Consider the following 19,967-nt stretch of genomic DNA (forward strand, 5'->3'; position numbering starts at 1 on the left):
AGACAAGGTTTTTTGTTGGCTGACCCATTAGAAGAGGTAGATATAGGAGATGTTACTATTTCTAAGCCAACATTTGTGAACAAAAACATGTATGATGTTTAAAAAGATGAAATTGTTGCGTTGCTCAAGGAATATATCAATTGTTTCGCTTGAGAATATCATGAGATGCAAGGACTTAGCTGTGAGCTTGTAAAGCATCAGCTTCCTATAAAATCAGGTTTTAGATCTCACAAACAACCGGCTAGAAAGTTTAACCCTAACATGTATGGACGAATCAAAGAAGAAATAAGCTGGTTGCTTGCTGCGGGGTTTATTCGTCCTTATAAGTATTCTGAATGGATATCCAACATCGTCCCGGTTGAGAAGAAAAATACCGGTAAGTTGAGAGTATGCAGTGATTTAAAGATTTAAATAAAACGACTCCTAAAGATGAATATCCTATTCTTATTACCGATATATTGATTAATGATGCTTTGGGTCATAGAGTCATTAGTCTTTACGTCCAAAGAAGACATGTCTAAAACGGCTTTTCGTTTTCTAGGTTTTGTTGTTTATTTGAGTGAGTTATCAAGACATTTGGATTAAAGAATGCCGGTACTACTTATCAAAGAGTTATGAATTTGATTTTTCATGATTTGATTGGTGTCATTTTAGAAATTTATATTGATGATGTCAATATCGGATGCTACGGATAGTCATTTAGCCGATTTGCGTTCAGCTTTTGAGAGAATGTGTCGGTATGGTTTAAAAATGAACTCACTTAAGTGTGCTTTTGGTGTATCGACAGGTAAGTTTTTTAGGATTCATAATACATGAGAGAGGCATAGAGATAGATCCCAGTAAGATAGTAGCTATAAAAAAATTAGGGGCACCACAATTAAAGAGAAATGTTCAAAAATTGCTAGGAAAAATCAATTACTTGAGGTGGTTCATATCTAACTTATGCGGCAAAGTTAGTGCTTTTACTCCTATACTTCGGTTAAAGAAAGAAGCCAATTTTACTTGTGGGGTAAAACAGCAAAAAGCCTTTGATGAGATCAAAGAATATTTGTTATCACCCCCTGTATTGATGGCGCCCAAAGCCGATATTTCATTTTGGCTATATGTTGTTGCACAAGAGACGGTGATAGGTGTTGTTCTTATATAAGAAAGTGAATGGAAAGAATGTGTGATCACTTATTTAAGCCGGGGTCTCTTAGATGCGGAAATAAGGTATATTTTTATTGAAAAATTATGTTTGTCATTGTATTATGCATGTACCAAGTTGGGACATTATTTGTGTTTTAGTACTTGTGTGGTTGCATGTCCAATCGATGATATTAAATACATGTTGCAAAAGCCGATTTTTAGTTGTACAATCGGAAATTGGGCGTATACTTTGATTGAATATGATTTGGCTTATGAACTGTTAATATCTATGAAAGACCAAATTGTTGCTGATTTTATTACTGATCATCGCACTGATAATGATACATCGGTTAGTGTTATTAGTATGTGTCCACGGGAACTATATTTTGATGGCTCGACTTGTAGAGAAGGTCAAGGTGTCGGTATTGTTTTAGTTTCACCTAGAGGTGATGTTTTTGAAACATCGGTTCATTTAGTATACTTTTGTACCAACAATTAAGCCGAGTATAAAGCTCTTTTGTTAGGTTTGCAAATTTTAGTGTCTATAGGTGTAAAACATATAGACACATTTGGTGATTCATTATTAGTGGTGTAGGAGGTTTCTAAAGTTTTTCAATGCTTTGATGGGACACTAAATAGCTATTTAGATATCATAACAAATCTGTATTATTTCACCATCACTCACATATCTAGAGAAGAGAATATGAGGGCAAATGATTTAGTGCAGTAAGCATCTGGTTATAGAGTCAATAGAAGGATGTTCTTTGTATTAGAAAAACCGTTGTTGGTTGTGCTAGTATCCATTTGGCCGAACAACAGGAGGAGAGTTAGGCTTTGCTTAAAAAATCAGATTTGCCTACACCTAGTGATTGGAGAAAGCTGATGATTGAGTATTTAAATAATCCTAGTTTATCGGTAGATAGAAAGATTAGGTAACAAGCTTTAAAATATGTGATATTAGATGATGAATTATATCACCTAACCATAGATGTATTGCTTCTAAAAATTTTAGGTTCAGAGCAAAGTAAAATTGCTATAGGTGAAGTACATGAAGGTATTATTGTACGCATCTGTCGGCTCAAAAAATGGTGTGGTTGTTAAGGAGAGCTAGGTTTTATTGATCGACTATGTTTGATGATTGCTCTAGATATTACAAAGGATGTGAAGCATGCTAAAAGTTTGGTGATATACAATTAGCTTTTGCTTCTATGTTGAATCCTATTATCAAACCATGGCCATTTCAAGGCTAGGCTTTGGATTTCATCGACCAAATTCATCATTTATCTTTCAAAGGTCACTGCTTTATTTTAGTTGCTACATATTATTTTAGAAAGTGTGATGAGGCCGTTACTTTGAAGAATATGATGCATAAAGAGGTAATCAAATTTATTTTAGAACATATTATTTATAAATTCGGTATTCTGTAAACTTTAACTACCGATCAAGAGCCTTCTTTTATTTCTCATCAAGTGCATGAGTTTGCCTAATCATTTAGAATTAAGCTTCTGAATTCCTCACCAGATTATGCTCATGTCAATGGATAGGCCGAGTCAAGCAATAAAACTTTAATTAAGCTCATATAGAAGAAAAATAGAAGAACATCCAAAAAGATGGTATGAGATTTTGAGTGAAGCGTTGTGGACTCATCGCATATCTACACATAGTGCTACTAAAGTTACTCCTTATGAGTTGGTATATGGACAAGAAGCCGTTTTTCTCCTTGAGGTAAATCTTGGAGTATTGAGAGTAGCACAACAAAATGATTTGTCAGCCATGGATTATTATAATGCTATGTTAGGTAGAATAGATGACCTCAATGATGAAAGGTTTAGAGCTTTGAGAGAAATTGAAAATGATAAATTGAGGGTAGCTAGAGCTTACAATAAGAAAGTAAAGAAAAATCATTTCAAGCAAGAGATTTAGTTTGGAAGACGATTTTACCTGTCGGGTCTAAAGATCCGAAAATTCATATATATTGCAATAGTCTGGTGATCAAAAATTTGTTCTCACCGGATCATCCAGTTTTTAGTCTGAGTCCAACTCGAGTTGGATTCATAGATCTATTCGGATTCTTTTCACGTTTTTGGACAAACAGAGCGTGTTTAGGGTTGGAATAGAGTTCTACTTTGATTCCCTAGGACCAAGACCACGTCTCCCTTATAAATAGTTGAGGGTGGAGGCCGATTGTAACAATAACTCAGTTAATCACAACTATTGTGTCTAATTTTGTTTTTTTTTACTTTCCTGCACATTAGGGTACTTTTAGAGTAGTTTTTCGTTGGTACTTCAAGTTCCCGTGATTTGGGTGGTAGTTCTTTGTCGATTTGTTTGTAAATCGTATGGGCAACGATCCTCAAGGTTTCTGGTCAAAATTCTTTGCTTGTTTGCTCGTAAATAAGTCGCTTGTTGCTACGAAAAGTGATAGTTATCCAGGACAAATTTGTGCTGCATGGGATTGCCAAATTCTGCACCAACACCCTGGACCTGTTCTCTACCAACACCACACTGATTTTGAATTCCATTGTCCCCTCCGATGAGGAGACCAATTGATCTCTACCAGAATGGGGGGGGGGGGGGGAGTTAGTGCTGACAGTGCATACTTGAAGCTGGAAGAAGCAGAGGCGCTGAGATTGGCATTGTAGTAGTTGTTGTCTTGTGGGAATCAGGATGGGTTCTGGCATCTTTTGATTGAACACAACCTTTACTCTTCACTCTGTGACAACTTATGAATCTAGCATGGATTCGTCGACTATATGGTAGTTCTTCCCTCCCAGTCTCTTTGCCCCACAGTCTAGGTGTGCTTGATCCTCTCTTCGATGGAGTCCAACTATCCAAGCCTAGCATGCATGTAGTACTAACTCGTATAGTGTTCGTCCGTTCGAGCTCAAATGATATTGAGAAATAGAGATATTCTCTGCATTTTTCCCGGTTGCCTGGCAGCTAGATATAAACCGACAATCGAATCTGACTTTTTATCTGGAGAATATCCGAAGCACTGAGCAAGGCGACTAGAAATGGCAAATAAAAGTCTCACTAAATTTTGGATGCATTTCCTAATTATCACCTAATGCGTCTCTTTTTATCATAGCCAAGTTCACGTACTCACAGTTTAGCAACTGAACCTAGGAACTAAGCTAGAAATTCTTTGATGCAAAGCAAAACCAAGAACACAAGATAAACAATTAAATCTCAACACATTGAGCTCCAGTGGACTGATCGATAAAGCTTGGTAGCCTGACCGCTGGGACTTAGTGGTCTGACTTTTAGGTTGGTCCGGTCCAACTGTGAAGGGAACAGAGAGATTTGAAATCCTTGTCTTCTTGACGTTCCGGTCTGACAGCTGTTCCGACAATCTAACCCCTAACACTTCACGCAGAAAATAGATCCAAAACCCTCTCAAGCTAGAGATCTAAAAAAGGGGGAAATCAATAAAATTGACCTCCAAATCTAATAAAATTTGTACCAGAGGTACATCTAGACATAGAAAATCATTAGTAAAAAGATACATCCAAAATGATTAATAAATCATCATCAAGTTTACACCTTTTGGTGAAACTGAGGTGAGAGATGGACAAGTGCAAAAACTCCAAATTTGTTGTGTTAATGATATGGATTGATCCAAGATCATTCAGGAAGTAATCTTACACGTCCTAGCATCTTGGTGACTCACAAGAACTCATCCAAAATCGCAACACAAGAAGGAAAATGAAAAACTCCAAAAGATGCTAAAACCGGGAAAATCTTGCAATTTCTTGACCAAGACCCAAACTTGGTTGGATGGATGGGTGGATCGGAGAATTTAGAATATTTCACACCACTTACACCATGTGGATAATGAGGTTTCAACTACAAACAAGAAGAGGGAGGAAAAAACTCAAGAAATCAACTCAAGAACAAAGAGATGAACAAGCAATACATGGGGCATATGGATAGACGAATTTAGCTATATATTGCATGTTTACAGCTACTCATTGGCACACTCCAAGCCTAGGATGGCAACAAGCTTATCTACAAAGAGTCATCTCCTTTCTTTATCTCTTTCTCTTCCCCATCACCCCTCCCAAACTCTAACTCCACACCACAAAATGGAGGCCTCAAAGGGTGTAGGGTCGATGAGCCGCCAAATTAGGGTACAACATGCCCCTCACCTTATTCTCTTGGATGTTTTTACATCCCCAAAATGCCTTTGCATCAACACAAACATACCCTTCCATTAGGGTGTTTTCGTCCAACTCCTTTTCCTTTGCTCGAACACCATTGAAACCTTCACAACATAGCTTGGCCTCAACGCAAGCTTCATGACGGTGCCATTTGCACCACTATCCATTGTCTATGGTTTTGAGGCCAAATTACCAACTGTCATGCACACTTCTCAAAACATGACTTCCCGCTATCTTCCACCTGAAGCAAGTCTTCCCGATCTTGACACTTCCACATCGACAAGTCTCTCCCACTTCCACTCCCACGGACAACCTCATCACTTGCACCCACTCCTTTCGTCTTTGACTTGGTCAGCCTGTCGTCTTGATCTATCATCCAGTACTGACCTCTCCATGTATATTATGTGGATCACCCATGACATCACCTGACATCCCAATCGTCCGACCTTAAGCATCCTCAATTAGTCCCTATTCTTCTCACCGTTGACAGTCATGTTGATTCCATTGACCTACACATCATGAGAAACATACCTTCAATTCCACAGTATAACATCCATCACTTTTCATCAACTCCAGTTAGCCACATAACCATCTCCATATATTACATGCACCTACATATACCTACATGTATCATATGGCAATTCATACAAAATCATATGTTGCAACAAATAGACATGCCCATACAATCCAAAAACCCGCATTTCAACTCAAATTCTAAACCACACAATATCAATTACTCATCACAAATACTAAGTTATGTACTAGAAACTAGCTTGACTGAATGGATATATCCTTAAGGCAGGGATCAACTAGGCTTGATTGCCACGATTAACCCAACCACTCTCTTCTAGCATTGCAGTACTATAAGTCTTAAGCACTTAGGAATCGAGCCTACTTCGGTTGGTTAAGGGTATGGATATATAGCTAGACAACTCAAGTTTAAATCATCTTAGACACAAATTTAAATGCTTGTTGGGGGAATATCCTAGCATATAGACATTACTAAAAGGTCACCATCAAGTGCTCCTCCGGTAGCCAGAATTCTAGCTTCCGAAGACCATGAACCCTTCTGATCACTACCTCTCGAGACATGGGAAGTTGTTAGTCTCTGGAAGGGATTGTGGGGGCCGTCTTTAAGGAGTCCCGATGTCTTTAGCCTCGTCAGCCTATGCCCTAGCCTCTCGGCGCCCTGGTCCTCCGGAGCCTAGGCAAGCTCTCCGAAACTCAAGGAGTGGGTCATCAAGTCTTGAAGAAAAATCAGCCAGAGGGGCCCCACAAGCCATCCTCCGCCTGCAAGGAAGTGACTGATATTTAATGTCGGTATAAGTGGTGGTCATCCTGACATCGCAGTGCAAGTGGAGGTTATCCTGATATTTAGGACAGTGTGGCGCCATGCCACAATTAACGACTGGCCGAGTATCACACCCTTTGGGCTACCCACACCACTGTATTTATCATAGTAGATAATATCTTTTAGTTAGGGGTAAATATATTCTGTCTGAACACAAACTGTGTAATTTAACTAGCCCCAAGTCCCTGGAGTATGACGGTAACTTACATGGTTATCTCTATTAGAGTATATCTGTATACTTACACCCTAAATAACACTATAAATACATATCCATAGCTATCAGACTAAGAAGGAATCTCTTGATGATGAATACATCGGTATTACTTCATCTCTACTTTTTCTCCAAACTTGAGTCTCTTCTTTATAGAAGACTCTCACCACATTCGTTTATGAAATATATTTTCTTACACCAATAATATATATTTTTTAACAAATAGTTATATACATCCTGAAGATCTTAATGTCTTATTGTTGGAGGGACCGAACGTTATACCTCACTCGATGCAACACCCCAGAAAGAAAACAGCTTTTTTTCCGAAAACCACACATCCACTGCACGCCGGTCCCATAGACCCATCTCCGGCCCCCATCCGTCAGCTTCCATAACAGTGCCACGCATGATCATTTCGCTGTCACCAAAGATGTGCCATGGCCGCATGGGAATGACTGAATGTCATGCAGACCACCACCCCGCATCACATCGCCCCACAGCAGCCTTTCTTTCCTTTCGTTTCATGACACGAGAAAAAGCAAAGGCCACTCCACTCTATGACCTGCTACCTGCCTCCCCCTGCCCCCTCGCTCTCACTTTTCTTTCTCCTTCCCCCTCGGGCGCCTCTCAGCCCTATCATTCCTCTCACTATTCCGATGGCATCCTCCCTCCTGCTCCTCCCCGTCATCCTGCTCCTCCTCCTCTCCTCGGCGCCGCCCCTCGCCTTTTCCTCCGAGCCCCTCAACGCCGAAGGTACGTACTCCACGCGTGCCGTGCAACTGCGAACACCCATAAGAACCACGCCGTGCTGACAGTTCTTGTCACTTCTGGCTAATGTGCATGTGCGTCGTTTCATTTTGAGAACTTAATTTGCGTGCAGTGGAGGCGCTGATCGCCATCAGGCAGGGGCTGGTCGACCCGCACGGCGTGCTGAGCAACTGGGATCAAGACTCCGTCGACCCCTGCAGCTGGGCCATGATCACCTGCTCCGCCCAGAACCTTGTCGTCGGCCTGTAAGCTCTCGCCTTCGCCGCCCATGTACCTCTCCTCTCATCAGTGCCTTAGAGCCTTGAGAAGAAACCGATACTATAGTGGCCGGCCATTAACGACACGAGCGCATTGATTTCGCGTTTCAGGGGAGCGCCGAGCCAGGGCTTGTCGGGGACTCTGTCCGGAAGGATCGCCAACCTCACGCACCTTGAGCAAGTGTGAGTAAATATAGCAAACAACGATTCTTGTTTGGCTTGTCTAGAGATGTCAATTAATCCGTCCATCCATCTTGTGTTCTTGGTCCAAAGAAATACAAATCAGCGTGTCTGACGAGGACAATGCTTTTTTTTCACTTTGTTTCAGGCTGCTGCAGAACAACAACATCACGGGCCGGCTGCCGCCGGAGCTGGGCGCGCTGCCGCGGCTCCAGACGCTGGACCTCTCCAACAACCGCTTCTCAGGCCGCGTGCCCGACACGCTGGGCCGCCTCTCCACCCTCCGATACCTGTGCGTGAGCCTCCCCAAACAACCATGAAACATCCCATACCATTTCGTTCTCGTGCTGTCCCGGTTACTCATGCTGCTCCTCGTCCTGTTCTGTGTTGCCGCAGGAGGCTAAACAACAACAGCTTGTCCGGGCCGTTCCCCGCATCGCTGGCCAAGATCCCGCAGCTATCCTTCCTGTACGTACGAACACGTCTTGTCAAAGCCATCACCTTCCTCAGTTCTACCTTTTGCTTTGGCTCCCTTGCCCTTTAAATCGAATTGAATCCGTGACTCGATGCGGTTGGTCGGTGGCTGTTCGTTCCCAGGGACTTGTCCTACAACAACCTCACTGGCCCCGTTCCTCTCTTCCCCACAAGAACCTTCAAGTAAGTATGCGCTCCAACTCGATCGTCTTATTCTATTCCGCACTAGCTGCTCGATCTCTTGGTTAAGGATAAAAAGATCTTGCATTGTACTCTAGCATCGAATATAATGCCAACAAAGCTGTTTAATATTCGTGCGCGCATGCAGCATCGTGGGCAACCCGATGATATGCGGGAGCAGCGCGGAGGGCGCAGGGGAGTGCGCCGCCGCACTCGCACCGGTCACCATACCCTTCCCACTGGAATCCACTCCGAGCAGCAGCAGTGAGCACTCTTCTATCACTCATCCTCCTGTCTAGTCGTGATCTCTGCTTTTCTCGTTTTCTCGGAGTGCGTGGCGTGCATGCATGCGTCGCTGCTGCTCTGCTCTGCCCTCTTTCTTCGCCGTGTAGCGGTCGAGGAGACATCGTGTTGCCGAAACAGGGCGCCGTCTCTTGCGGCGTGCGCGCGTCTAATAGTAGCTAATGGCGTGGCGTGGCGTGGCGTGGCATGGGGCATCTGATCATGCCCCCCGCGCGCGCGACGCGAGCTCCGCTCCTGGGGATCAGAGTTTGATTTGTTTGCGCGTATGTGCGTGCAGGGACAGGGGCGGCAGCGGGGAGGTCAAAGTCTGGTGCGCGGCTGCCGATCGGCGTAGGGACAAGTCTGGGCGGCTCCTCCCTTGTGCTCTTCGCCGTGTCCTGTTTCCTCTGGAGGCGAAAGCGCCGGCACTCGGGCCCCTCCTTTCTTGGCATCCTCGGTACGCACTGCGACGTCCCCGTCACCACTGAAAAACCAACGTTTCTGACAGTAACGTAACGTTCGTGAAAACGACCGGTCTGTAATACTAACTGTTAAATGCCTGTGGATGGATGCTGTTTGGATTGCAGAGAGGGGCTGTGATATGGAGGACGGTGGCGGCGGGGTGGTGGCGCGGCTGGGGAACCTTCGCCAGTTCGGGCTGGGGGAGCTGCAGGCGGCGACGGACGGGTTCAGCTCCAAGAACATCCTGGGGAAGGGCGGGTTCGGGAACGTGTACCGCGGGCGGCTCCCCGACGGAACGACGGTGGCCGTGAAGCGGCTCAAGGACCCCAGCGCGTCCGGGGAGGCGCAGTTCCGCACCGAGGTGGAGATGATCAGCCTCGCCGTGCACCGCCACCTGCTCCGCCTCACCGGCTTCTGCGCGGCCTCCGGCGAGCGGATCCTCGTGTACCCGTACATGCCCAACGGCAGCGTCGCGTCGCGGCTGCGAGGTACGCCGCACTCTTACAACTAGTTCACTGCTGTTCATGTACTGCTGTATCGATCGGTAGACGTAGGAGTAGTAAATTGACAAATGACAAGGCGTTTAGCACGGTACTAGTACTTAAAACTGCATCAGTTCGTGCTACGAGATTTGGTCCTGTGCGGGGCCCGCAAGGGGGATTGCATGCAACAGTCATGAGGAGGAGCCCTGGGCCTCTGCGGCAGGCAGCAATCAGGCGTGGTCGCGCATCCCCTGTTTTTGGCGCTGGCGCGCGGGGACCACGAGGGCAGAGCCGAGCAGAGGCCAGCGACCACCGCACTCGCGTTTTGTCCGCATCCCGGTGCATGCCATCGCTGCCGCAGCGCGACACGAAGCACAAGCCAGCACGTACTGGCACTGGCGGTAGCCACGAGCCAGCCAGCCCGGCCGGCCAGCCGCGGCGGCAGCGTGTATTTATCGTCGTATGGTAGCATCCATCTGCCACGGCTGGACCGGTGACGCACGCAACAGGCCTGCGTCGTTGTTATGGGCGTATCCCCGTACCAGAAGCCGTCTCGGGCTCTGCGGCTAGGCACGTCCAGAACACCCGGTTGAGCGCGCAGCGCACGGCCGGGCGCTGTAATTTGGCCGCCGTCGCACGAGCTCGGCACTGGCACCCGGCACGCGCGCGTTTCATTCTCGCTTGATCGATCTGCGCCTTGGTTTCGTCCGCGCCGAGGTGTGATGTGAATGTATGGTCGGTTTCGCACGGGCAGTGGCTGGCATTAGCAACGAGCCCTGCCGCCGGTGCGGCCGGCAGCTAGGCCTGCCGCTGCCCGCTGCAGCTGTTTTGGCGTGCGTTTAAGGAAGGTTGTCAGCCCTCTAGCTTCAGTTTTGCTCGAACGCATGCAGGTCTGTTCTAAACTGGGAGAGCCTGCTGGGGTGATCGATGTTAATTGATGGCTCAGGTGATCAGGGTTAGGCTGTAATTCTACCACTAGTGTTTTTTCTTTGGGGAAGGGTTGGGCCGGGGGCGTGGTGGCCCAGGTTGGGGCACAGGGCATGTCTGTTTCTTCTTTTGTTCCGGCAGGGACCTAGCTAGCCCTGCGCAGCACGAACTACGAGCCCGTGTGCCTGTCTGTCTGGTCACTGGTTGCAAACTACATTATTCAGCTAACAGTCTGTTAATTACTTACTGGTGCTCGCCGGAGGCCGGACGTCAGCATTCCGTCAGTGGGGGACTGAGCATGCTGAGAGCTTTCAGAGTAGAAAATAATTCTACTTACTGAGGGAGATGGGCAGATCTTTTTTATTTTTGACTCTTTCTTTTCATGCGAAGAACCATTTGTGTAGCATCTGGTCCATATAAACAGACGATTCATTTACTAGCGTGGGGCGGGCGCGTATGTCTTGCCCCGTACGTATACTGTGTACACGCAGAGGTCAGCACTGGCCAGTAGATCCGAGGCAGGATTACGCCTTGAAGTATCGAACACATGTGTGTACTCGCGTATCATTTTACGAATGGATGCATGCATCGCGTGCAGGGAAGCCGCCGCTGGACTGGGCGACGCGGAAGCGGATCGCGGTGGGCGCGGCGCGGGGACTGCTGTACCTGCACGAGCAGTGCAACCCCAAGATCATCCACCGCGACGTCAAGGCCGCCAACGTGCTGCTCGACGAGCACCACGAGGCCGTCGTGGGCGACTTCGGGCTCGCCAAGCTGCTGGATCACGGCGACTCGCATGTCACCACGGCGGTGCGCGGCACCGTGGGCCACATCGCGCCCGAGTACCTCTCCACGGGGCAGTCGTCGGAGAAGACCGACGTGTTCGGCTTCGGGATCCTGCTGCTGGAGCTCGTCACGGGCCAGCGCGCGCTCGAGGTCGGCAAGGGCTCCAGGGTCATGCAGAACCAGAAGGGCGTCATGCTGGATTGGGTACGTATAAGCCTAGCAAGCGCCCGACTCTTCCTTCTTCCAATCTTTTTCAGCTAGCTGTTTCCGTTGAGTGCATCATACATTCATGCTACCGACCACTAAAAACTAGTTAATGCATGTCGTCTTCGATAAGCTTGCTGATCTGTTAGGAAAGATTCATTCTTCAGAACACGGCCATGTGCATTCATTAGCAACTAGTACTGAGGAGTGCATCTGATGCAACACATGCTTCAGGTTGACCTGAAAATGCAATAACTGAACCAAGCTCCGGTCCCCCGATCCATGTTCCCTCCAATACTGTAGGAAGCAATGGAAAGTACCAACCTTGACATACTTGCAATAAAACATGCTCCTGAGCTAGATCTAATCATCTGATACGCCGTAAATGCTGATCATCTGAGCCTTCCAGCTGCAACTGTTCCTTTAATTGTGTATTTTACTTAGCATACAAGTTCTGAATTCTGGATGTTATAGTTTAACCATGCAAACAAGTTTTTTTGAAAGAACTTGCACCTTGTCCTTTCCTATGTGTAAATCAGCTGAAGCATTGATCGATGCATATGGTTACGAGTAAAGCGTTTAATTTTTTCATTTTGTTTATCAAAAGGTGAGGAAGGTGCACCAAGAGAAAATGCTGGAACTGCTGGTCGACCAAGACCTGGGTCCTCACTACGACAGGATCGAGGTGGCCGAGATGGTGCAGGTTGCGCTCCTCTGCACCCAGTTCCAGCCGTCGCACCGGCCGAAGATGTCCGAGGTGATCAGGATGCTGGAAGGCGACGGCCTTGCCGAGAAATGGGAGGCCACGAACCGGCCGGCGCCGCCGCCGCTCCACGACGCGCTCGGCCACGACCACCGCAACGACTCCAACGGGTCGGTGTTCTTCAACGACTACTACCACGAGAACGACAGCAGCCTCAGCAGCGACGAGGCGCGGTCCATCGACATGGTGGAGGAGATGGAGCTGTCAGGACCAAGGTAGCAGATTGGAGCTGTCAGAAAGAACAAGCTCATAGCATGAAACTTCAGTTGAAAATTTTACAGGGAGGGAGAGGATTGGATTTGTTGCTAGCTATTAAAGTTAATAGGTGCTTTAGAGTTCAGACCACAGTGTGTAGTTTCTGATCGAGCGTTCCTTTTCCCTATAAAGATGTAAAGAAAAAGGATGGCTTCTCTTTTGCTGCTTTTCACAGGCTCCTTTTCTTTTGCTGGTGCTGCTCTTTTTCGTGTTGAATTGGGGACACAGCCACACAGGCACATGCACCATTGCAGTCCTTTGGTGTGCCGGTCCTGATGTAGAGCAACCTGTTTGGAGAAAAAAATATGTCTTCCACGAACAACTGCGACGAGAGTCAATTTACTGAAATGGTTCAAGCTAGGAGAAGAAGTGGAGAGAGAAAAAATATCTAGAGTCATGAAAAATCTGCCCCTGACTTCGTGCGCCTATGATTAGTATTTATAGTCTTTTAGAGCGTAAGTGTATAAGCATACCCCTAAGTAAGGATATAAGTTATCACTATACAATCAGGACCTAGGGTCAGCCTAGTAAAACATAGCTCAGGCTTAGGTAAATCTTCAACTTTACTCTGATGACATCATCTAATCGTAACAATAACAGTGGCGACAAGTGGCCACAATGCCTGGTTGGTCGCCGTCTGTGGCGTCGGCCCTGTCAGAGTGTCAGGTCAGCCACTGATTAGACTAGCATTAAATGCCTATCACTTCGTGAAAAATAGATGGCGATTGGTGGGCCCCTTTCTGGCTGATCTTTTTGGGGTGGGCCAGTCGCTTCTCCAAGGCTCCAGGAGTCAGCAGCCTCTGTAGAGAGTCTGGAGCTAGGCTTTGGAGGAGCTCTGAAGCTGGGTGGCCCTTAGACCTTGCCTGGTAGAACCTAGGGCATCGGGGATCCTTGATGGCGACTCCCAACAGCAGTCCCTCGCGAGGGTGGCCAGTGGAGGACTAGCCCTGCGGTTTTCGGAGCAGGGCCTCCGGCGATCCTTGGCTCCATTGCTGGGTGGCCTACGGTCCTCCGGTTGCTTTGAGTCGTTGCGAAGGGCCAACCCAACGGTCGAGCCAAATGTCTAAAGTCACCTGCGAGAGAGGGCATTAAATGCGTCCTGCGGTTGCTGGTACAATTATACCTTGCCAGGTGGTAGTGGGACATGTAACGCCTCGGTGTTGAGGATCGTGGAGAGCAGTTTCATTTCCCTATGATAGTGGGATGAGGGACGGGATGGGACGTGAGCCCACGCCCCGAGGGTGTAACAATTCCTCCCCATGTCAATAAAGCAGGAGTTTTGGCCAAGCAACATCCTTATTTGGCATTTTGCTCTTTTTCTCCATTGCTATCGTGCCCGCGCCCACCGGTCCCAGCACTCCCAGCCTCCATCGCCGATGAACCCTCCTTGCCGTACCCCAAGGACATCATGACTCGTTCTGGCGTCCGCGACAGAGTTGGCTCCCTGCCAGGGGGCCACACGGCCTCCGAGAACCCTACCGCCACGTCGGCGATCTCAGCTGCTGCCACCCGTCAGGCGGAATCAGCTTCCGTCACCGCCGCTGCCGATGGCGTGGGTGAATTAGCAACAGGCGAGGCCATTGATCAACCCAGGGCGTGGCCATGGGCCCCTATAGGAGTAATTGGAAGTGCCGCGAAACGACACCTGTGATGACTCCATTTTCCTCCCCTAGCGTGCTTAAGCAATTGGCCCAGCTATAAAAGCCAGGGATTCACCTAGTTAATCCTTCACTGTTGTGTAAGGGAGCGCCTCTTCTTGGCTTGAGTATGGTGTGCTCTTCCTCCTCATCATCGGAGATGACAATGGCTTCGATTGGCTCGTCGCCTTTGATGTCATTGCTGGTTCCACCTGCTGTGGTGCCTCCAGGGTAGAGCGGTCCCATGGGCATGCTTGCAAGGTTGGAGCCGGCGGCCATCGTGCTTCCATCCTTGCAGAGGGAGCCACCCCCCCTGGTCGCTTTGTCTCAATCTCTAGTCTGATCGGGCGCTCCTGTCGAGATTGTCGATATCTCTGATGATGAAGGAGAGGTCGACTGGGATCTTTGGGAGAAGGGGATCGACGAGGAGGAGAAGGCGAAAGCGGATAAGAAGTCATCCCAAGCAGGTAGAAAAAAGGTCAAGGAGGAGGGAAAGAAGGTCGCAGAGGAGTTCTCTTCATCCTCGTCTTCGACCTCATCCTCTGACAGCTTAGGGGCAGGTTACTGCATCAGCCTCTGTAGCGGTAGATCGCAGATGAAGCGCATGCACCGCTTCATGTGCCGCTACTAGGACTTGTGGTTTCCTTGATAGTCTCCTTGTACTCTTTTTCCCCTGGTTTGCTCTCTCAGGGTTTGTCAGTGTTTTCTTTTGTAAGCGTCTTTTGGATGCACAAGTTATTAAGAAGATAACTAGATTGTTTGTTTCTTTGTTTGTCACTGGTTTGTTGATGCTTCCTTTGTAAGCATCTTTTAGATGTACAAGTTATTAAGAAGATAACTAAATCCTTGGACCCGCTCATTATTTTTTGTTTGATCGAAATGTATGGCAATCCTCTGGACATGTAGCCTTTTGTGTTTTTGTGTGCACCCAAGCTTCCATGCCTCACCATTCCCGACCCTCCCCACCTTCGCACGCTACGGTTTCTTGCTGTCAGAGGGTGTGATGGCGGGTATGGCCGTAGGGTACAAGGTGCAACTAGAGTGACAAAGCCTCGCACAGGTTTAGGCTTAAACACGACAGCGGCATGTGCTATCGATGTGCGGGGGGTTTGGATCCCGACGCCTTTGGCAGAGGATATGGACCTTGTCGTTCCTAGTGGTAGAGTGGGCAACCGCTTGTGTGGGCATGAGATGAGTTCTTTAACGGAGGTGAGGTGGTATCGGAGCCTAGTGGCGATGGATGGAGGCAAAGCCGATGATTAAGGCCGAGGGAGGCAGTTTACAACCCCCTCAACCCTGGCTGCTGCTAGGTTCCAACATGATACGAACATTCTTCTGTTCGATACCGGTACAAACTTCTTTCTGAGTTTGTTCTAAACTTCCAACTCAAAGTGATTCATTCAGAGTCGGGCAATAGATACGGCCCAAGGAGGCAGTCCGTGACCCCTTAGCGGTAGCGAGGCTCCGAAGGCGGGGCCATCCGCAACCTAGCAGCGGTTACCCGCGGTGGCGCCGATGGCTAGGCCGAGGGAGACAGTTTATCACCTGCTCGGTCCTTAACTGTGACGAGGCTCTAGAGGCAGAGCCATCTGGAGCCTGACGGTGGTTGTCGGAGGTGACATCGATGGCTCGACTGAAGGAGGCAGTTTGTGACACCCTTGGCCCGTAACAACGGCGAGGTTGCGGAGGCAGTGCCATTCAGAACATGGCAGCAGTTGTCGAATGTGACGCCGATGGCTCGTCCGAGGGAGGTAGTTTGTGACCCCCTCGGCGCTTAACCACGACGAGGCTCCGGAGGCAGGGCCATGCAGAACCCGATGGTGGCCGCCAGAGGTGACACCGATGGCTCAATCGAGGGAGGTAATTTGCAACCCCCTCGGCCCTTAACTGCGGTAAGGCTCCAGAGGCAAGGCCATCCAGAGCCCAGCGGTGGTTGCCGGAGGTGACACCGATGGCTAGGCAAAGGGAGGCAGTTTGCAACCCCCTCGAGCTCTAACCGCGGCGAGGCTCCAGAGACAGAGCCATCCAGAGCCCGGTGGTGGTTGCTGGAGGTGATGTCGATCGCTAGGCCGGTGAAGGCAATTTGCTACCCCCTCGACCCTTAATTGTGGCGAGGCTCTGAAGGCAAGGCCATCCAAAACCCAGCGTCGGTTGCCAAAGGTGACGCCGATGGCTAGGTAGAGGGAGGTAGTTTGCGACCCCTCTTCACCCTTTAACCATGGTGAGGCTCTGGATGCAGGGCCATCCGAAGCCCAGCAACGGTTGCCAGAGGTGACGTCGATGGCTCGATCGAGGGAGGCAGTTTGCGACTCCCTCAGCCTTTAACTGCGATGAGGCTCCGGAGGCTGGGTCATTTGGAGCCCGGCAGCGGTTGCAAGCTGATGGTGCAAGAAAATGTCTTCCACGAATAAGTGTGGTGAGAGCCTTCTCTAGAGAGGAGACTCAAGCTTAGAGAAGAAGTGGAGAGAAAGAAATACCGATGTGTTTATCACCAAGAGATTGGCCCCTGGTCTGATGGCTATGGGTCTATATTTATAGTATCATTTGGGGTGTAAGTATACAAATATGCTCTTACAGAGATAGTAATGTGAGTTACCGCCATGCTATAGGAACTTGGGGCTAGTCGAATTACATAGTATGGGTTCAGGCAAAATACATTTACCCCTAACTAGAAGATATTATCTACTATAGCAAATACAATGGTGTAGATGACCCAGAGGGTGCGATACTTGATCGATCGTTAATTGCGACATGGTGCCACACTGTTATGAATGTCAGGATGACCTCCACTTGCACTGGAATGTCAGGATGTCTACCACTTGATCGGCATTAAATACCGATCACTTGCAAGCGGAGGATGGCTTGTGGGCCCCTTTTGGTTGTTTCTCCAAGGCTTGATGACCCACTCCCCGGGCTTCAAAGAGCTTGCCCAGGCTCCAGAGGACTAGGGCTCTGGGAGGTTGGGGCTCTGGAGAGTTCCGAAGCCTGGAGACTCGAGAGGCCTTAGAGGACCTGAGATTCACAGGCATAGGCTAACGGGCCAAGGGCGACAGGGGTCCTTAAAGGAGATCCCCAACAATCCCTTCCGGAGACCAGCTACTTCCCCTGTCTCGAGAGGCAATAGCCGGAGTGGTTCACAATCTTCGAAAGCTAGACCTTCGGCTAAGGATTCGGAGCCCTTGGGCTCCAGAGGAGCTCTTTATGGCGACCCTTTAGTAATGTCTACAGGCTGGGGTATTTCCTCCCAACTGTAACATGCACTGAAACTGAGTTTCCTCCAGGGAACAAATTCAGGCAAAACAGAGTCCACAGGGACCAGAACCCATGACGAGAAGCACATATATTTAACTATGATACATCTTTTTTTGGGGGAAAACTAGTTAGGCAGTTGGCATATTCCTAATAACGATGAATTTATTCTATATTTATAGAGAAAAATCTGCACACCTAGAAGAATAATAGTTAACACCGACTATATCTTAAATCTGAAGAAACGATGGTAGCTAACAAACTCTATGTTTATGAGACTATTGAAGTATGGTAACTGGGATAACAAGATAGCTCCGTTTAGCAGGCTTTTCTCTTTACTTTGTTTGTTTCTTGCTTACCCAAATACATAACTATTACCAACTATATATATCCGATCAACTAAAGAGTCACAATCCTAATCCAACTAATTATTTAAACTGAATACAACTCTATTTCCTAACTAATTCTATCTCTAAACAAATCAAATCCTAAATTATCAAACCTATCTCCTAATTAAAAAGGTAACCTATCTCCTAACTAGATCTCATGTTATACTGTGCTCATATCATTCCCTCCTTGCCATGAAACAACTCGTTCTCGAGCTGCGGTGGTGGACATGGTTGCAACCCATGAAAGTTTGCTGTTCTTGTAAGGTTCCTTGTAGTTCTTGAACATGCTCACATTGTGAAGGATGGAGGCGATATCATCCTTATTTCTCAGCATAAGCACCATTGGAGTAGCTAAGGACAACTGAATTAAGAGTGACAATGCTCGAGGCTCTAACAGTATCATGCATGTGATGGCAAGAGTTGGTAGCACTATAGAAGGCTCTAGGTGTGTGGCCACCAGAGCAGTTGGTAGCGCTTCAACCGGCACTGGTAACGGCGAAGCGACTTGTGCTAATGTGACCATTGAGGTAGGTGGTGGCAACATGCCACCGCATTGGAACGGGATGCACCCTACTCCTTCAGTTTCATCAACGACGATTGTTGGCGTGGATCTCATACATATTGAACTGATTATCATCTGAGCTTCCTGATTTGCCCTTGAAAGGACCTGAGGTGGCGGAAGAAGCTAAATCTGAGGTGCTAAAATTCTTCTCGCATTCATCCTTACGAGCCTCGATTGCTTCAACTTGTGTCAAAGTTTCTCCATCATCTTGTCGAGAAGCTTTATGGTGTAAGCATCATCACCCATGATGAGGGTGCAGGCTGGCTATGTGAGCAGCGACGACGCAAAGTAGTGATGGTGGAGTGACGGTTGCTAATGGCATGGAGTAGAGCAGCGAATGCTACAGGGGAAAATGGAACAATAGCGGCAGTAGTGGCGATGATGGCGCAGAAAGTTGATGGCAGTGTGGTGCAGCAGGAGGGCGGCAATAGCATGGTGCAGCAGGAGGGAGGTGGTGGCGATGCATCAGTAGGGCGGCAGCGGTGTGAAGGGTGTGTTAGGCTGGTAGAGCAGCAGTGGCGTTAGAGATAGGCACAGGAACATGACTTGTGATACCAAATATTGAAGAACGGTAACTGGGATAACTAGATCACCCCACCTAGCCAGGTCTAATCTTTACTTTGTTTATTTCTTGCTTGCCCTAATAAACAACTATTGCAACCTATATATAATTAGCCAACTAAAGAGTCTCAAACCGCAATACGACACAAACAAGCGAGCCCCTGTGTCGCTCCAAGGGCGACTTGGGTGGCACCCCAAACCGTCGTGCGCCGCCACCCTCCCCCTCCTCCCCTCCACCTCGCCGCCGCCTGAGCATGCTGCTGGAAGCCCGTGCAGCTGCAAGGATGGCAACGATGGGGCTACATCCTGTTCACAGTTCGTGTGTGGAGGTCCTTCAGCCGGTCCTTGCCGGGAGGTGGCCTGCGACACGGCGGTGCCAAATCTGTGTGAGGTGAGTGCAGATCCGCGTGGCGTGTTGCCGGATTTGCTGCGTGACGCTGGCCTAGAGCTAAGATTTCCTGGCAGGAGGGGCTCTAGGTTGTGGTCCAAGAAGAGGGCGGCTCCATGCGACCGAGGAGTCGCCCTAGCACGCCTGTGGTCTCGAAGGTCAGCCTATGATGGTGGAGTTCGACGTTGCCCCGTGGGTAGTTACAGCTTGGATCCGCGCGCAATGGCGTCGATCTGGGTGGCAACCGGCCGCTTGGGGATGACTGGATCTAGGTGGTGGCAATCGAGCTAGGCGACGGCGGCCACGTATGG

The 19,967-nt window shown here is 48.3% G+C and overlaps 1 protein-coding gene across 1 annotated transcript; it reads left to right on the forward strand.

Moving 5' to 3' along the window:
* The first annotated feature begins 7,375 nt into the window (after window positions 1–7,375).
* Window positions 7,376–13,055, forward strand: LOC133896505 (probable LRR receptor-like serine/threonine-protein kinase At2g23950). Its single transcript, XM_062337136.1, has 11 exons — window positions 7,376–7,603; window positions 7,731–7,863; window positions 7,987–8,058; window positions 8,204–8,347; window positions 8,452–8,523; window positions 8,653–8,712; window positions 8,858–8,973; window positions 9,290–9,448; window positions 9,579–9,941; window positions 11,461–11,852; window positions 12,460–13,055. The coding sequence occupies exons 1-11, from the start codon at window positions 7,408–7,410 to the stop codon at window positions 12,832–12,834; spliced, it is 2,082 nt and encodes a 693-aa protein (XP_062193120.1). The 5' UTR covers window positions 7,376–7,407; the 3' UTR covers window positions 12,835–13,055.
* Window positions 13,056–19,967: the final 6,912 nt, after the last annotated feature.

This window comes from Phragmites australis, chromosome 16, assembly GCF_958298935.1.
Source record: "Phragmites australis chromosome 16, lpPhrAust1.1, whole genome shotgun sequence".
NCBI classification, from domain to species: domain Eukaryota; kingdom Viridiplantae; phylum Streptophyta; class Magnoliopsida; order Poales; family Poaceae; genus Phragmites; species Phragmites australis.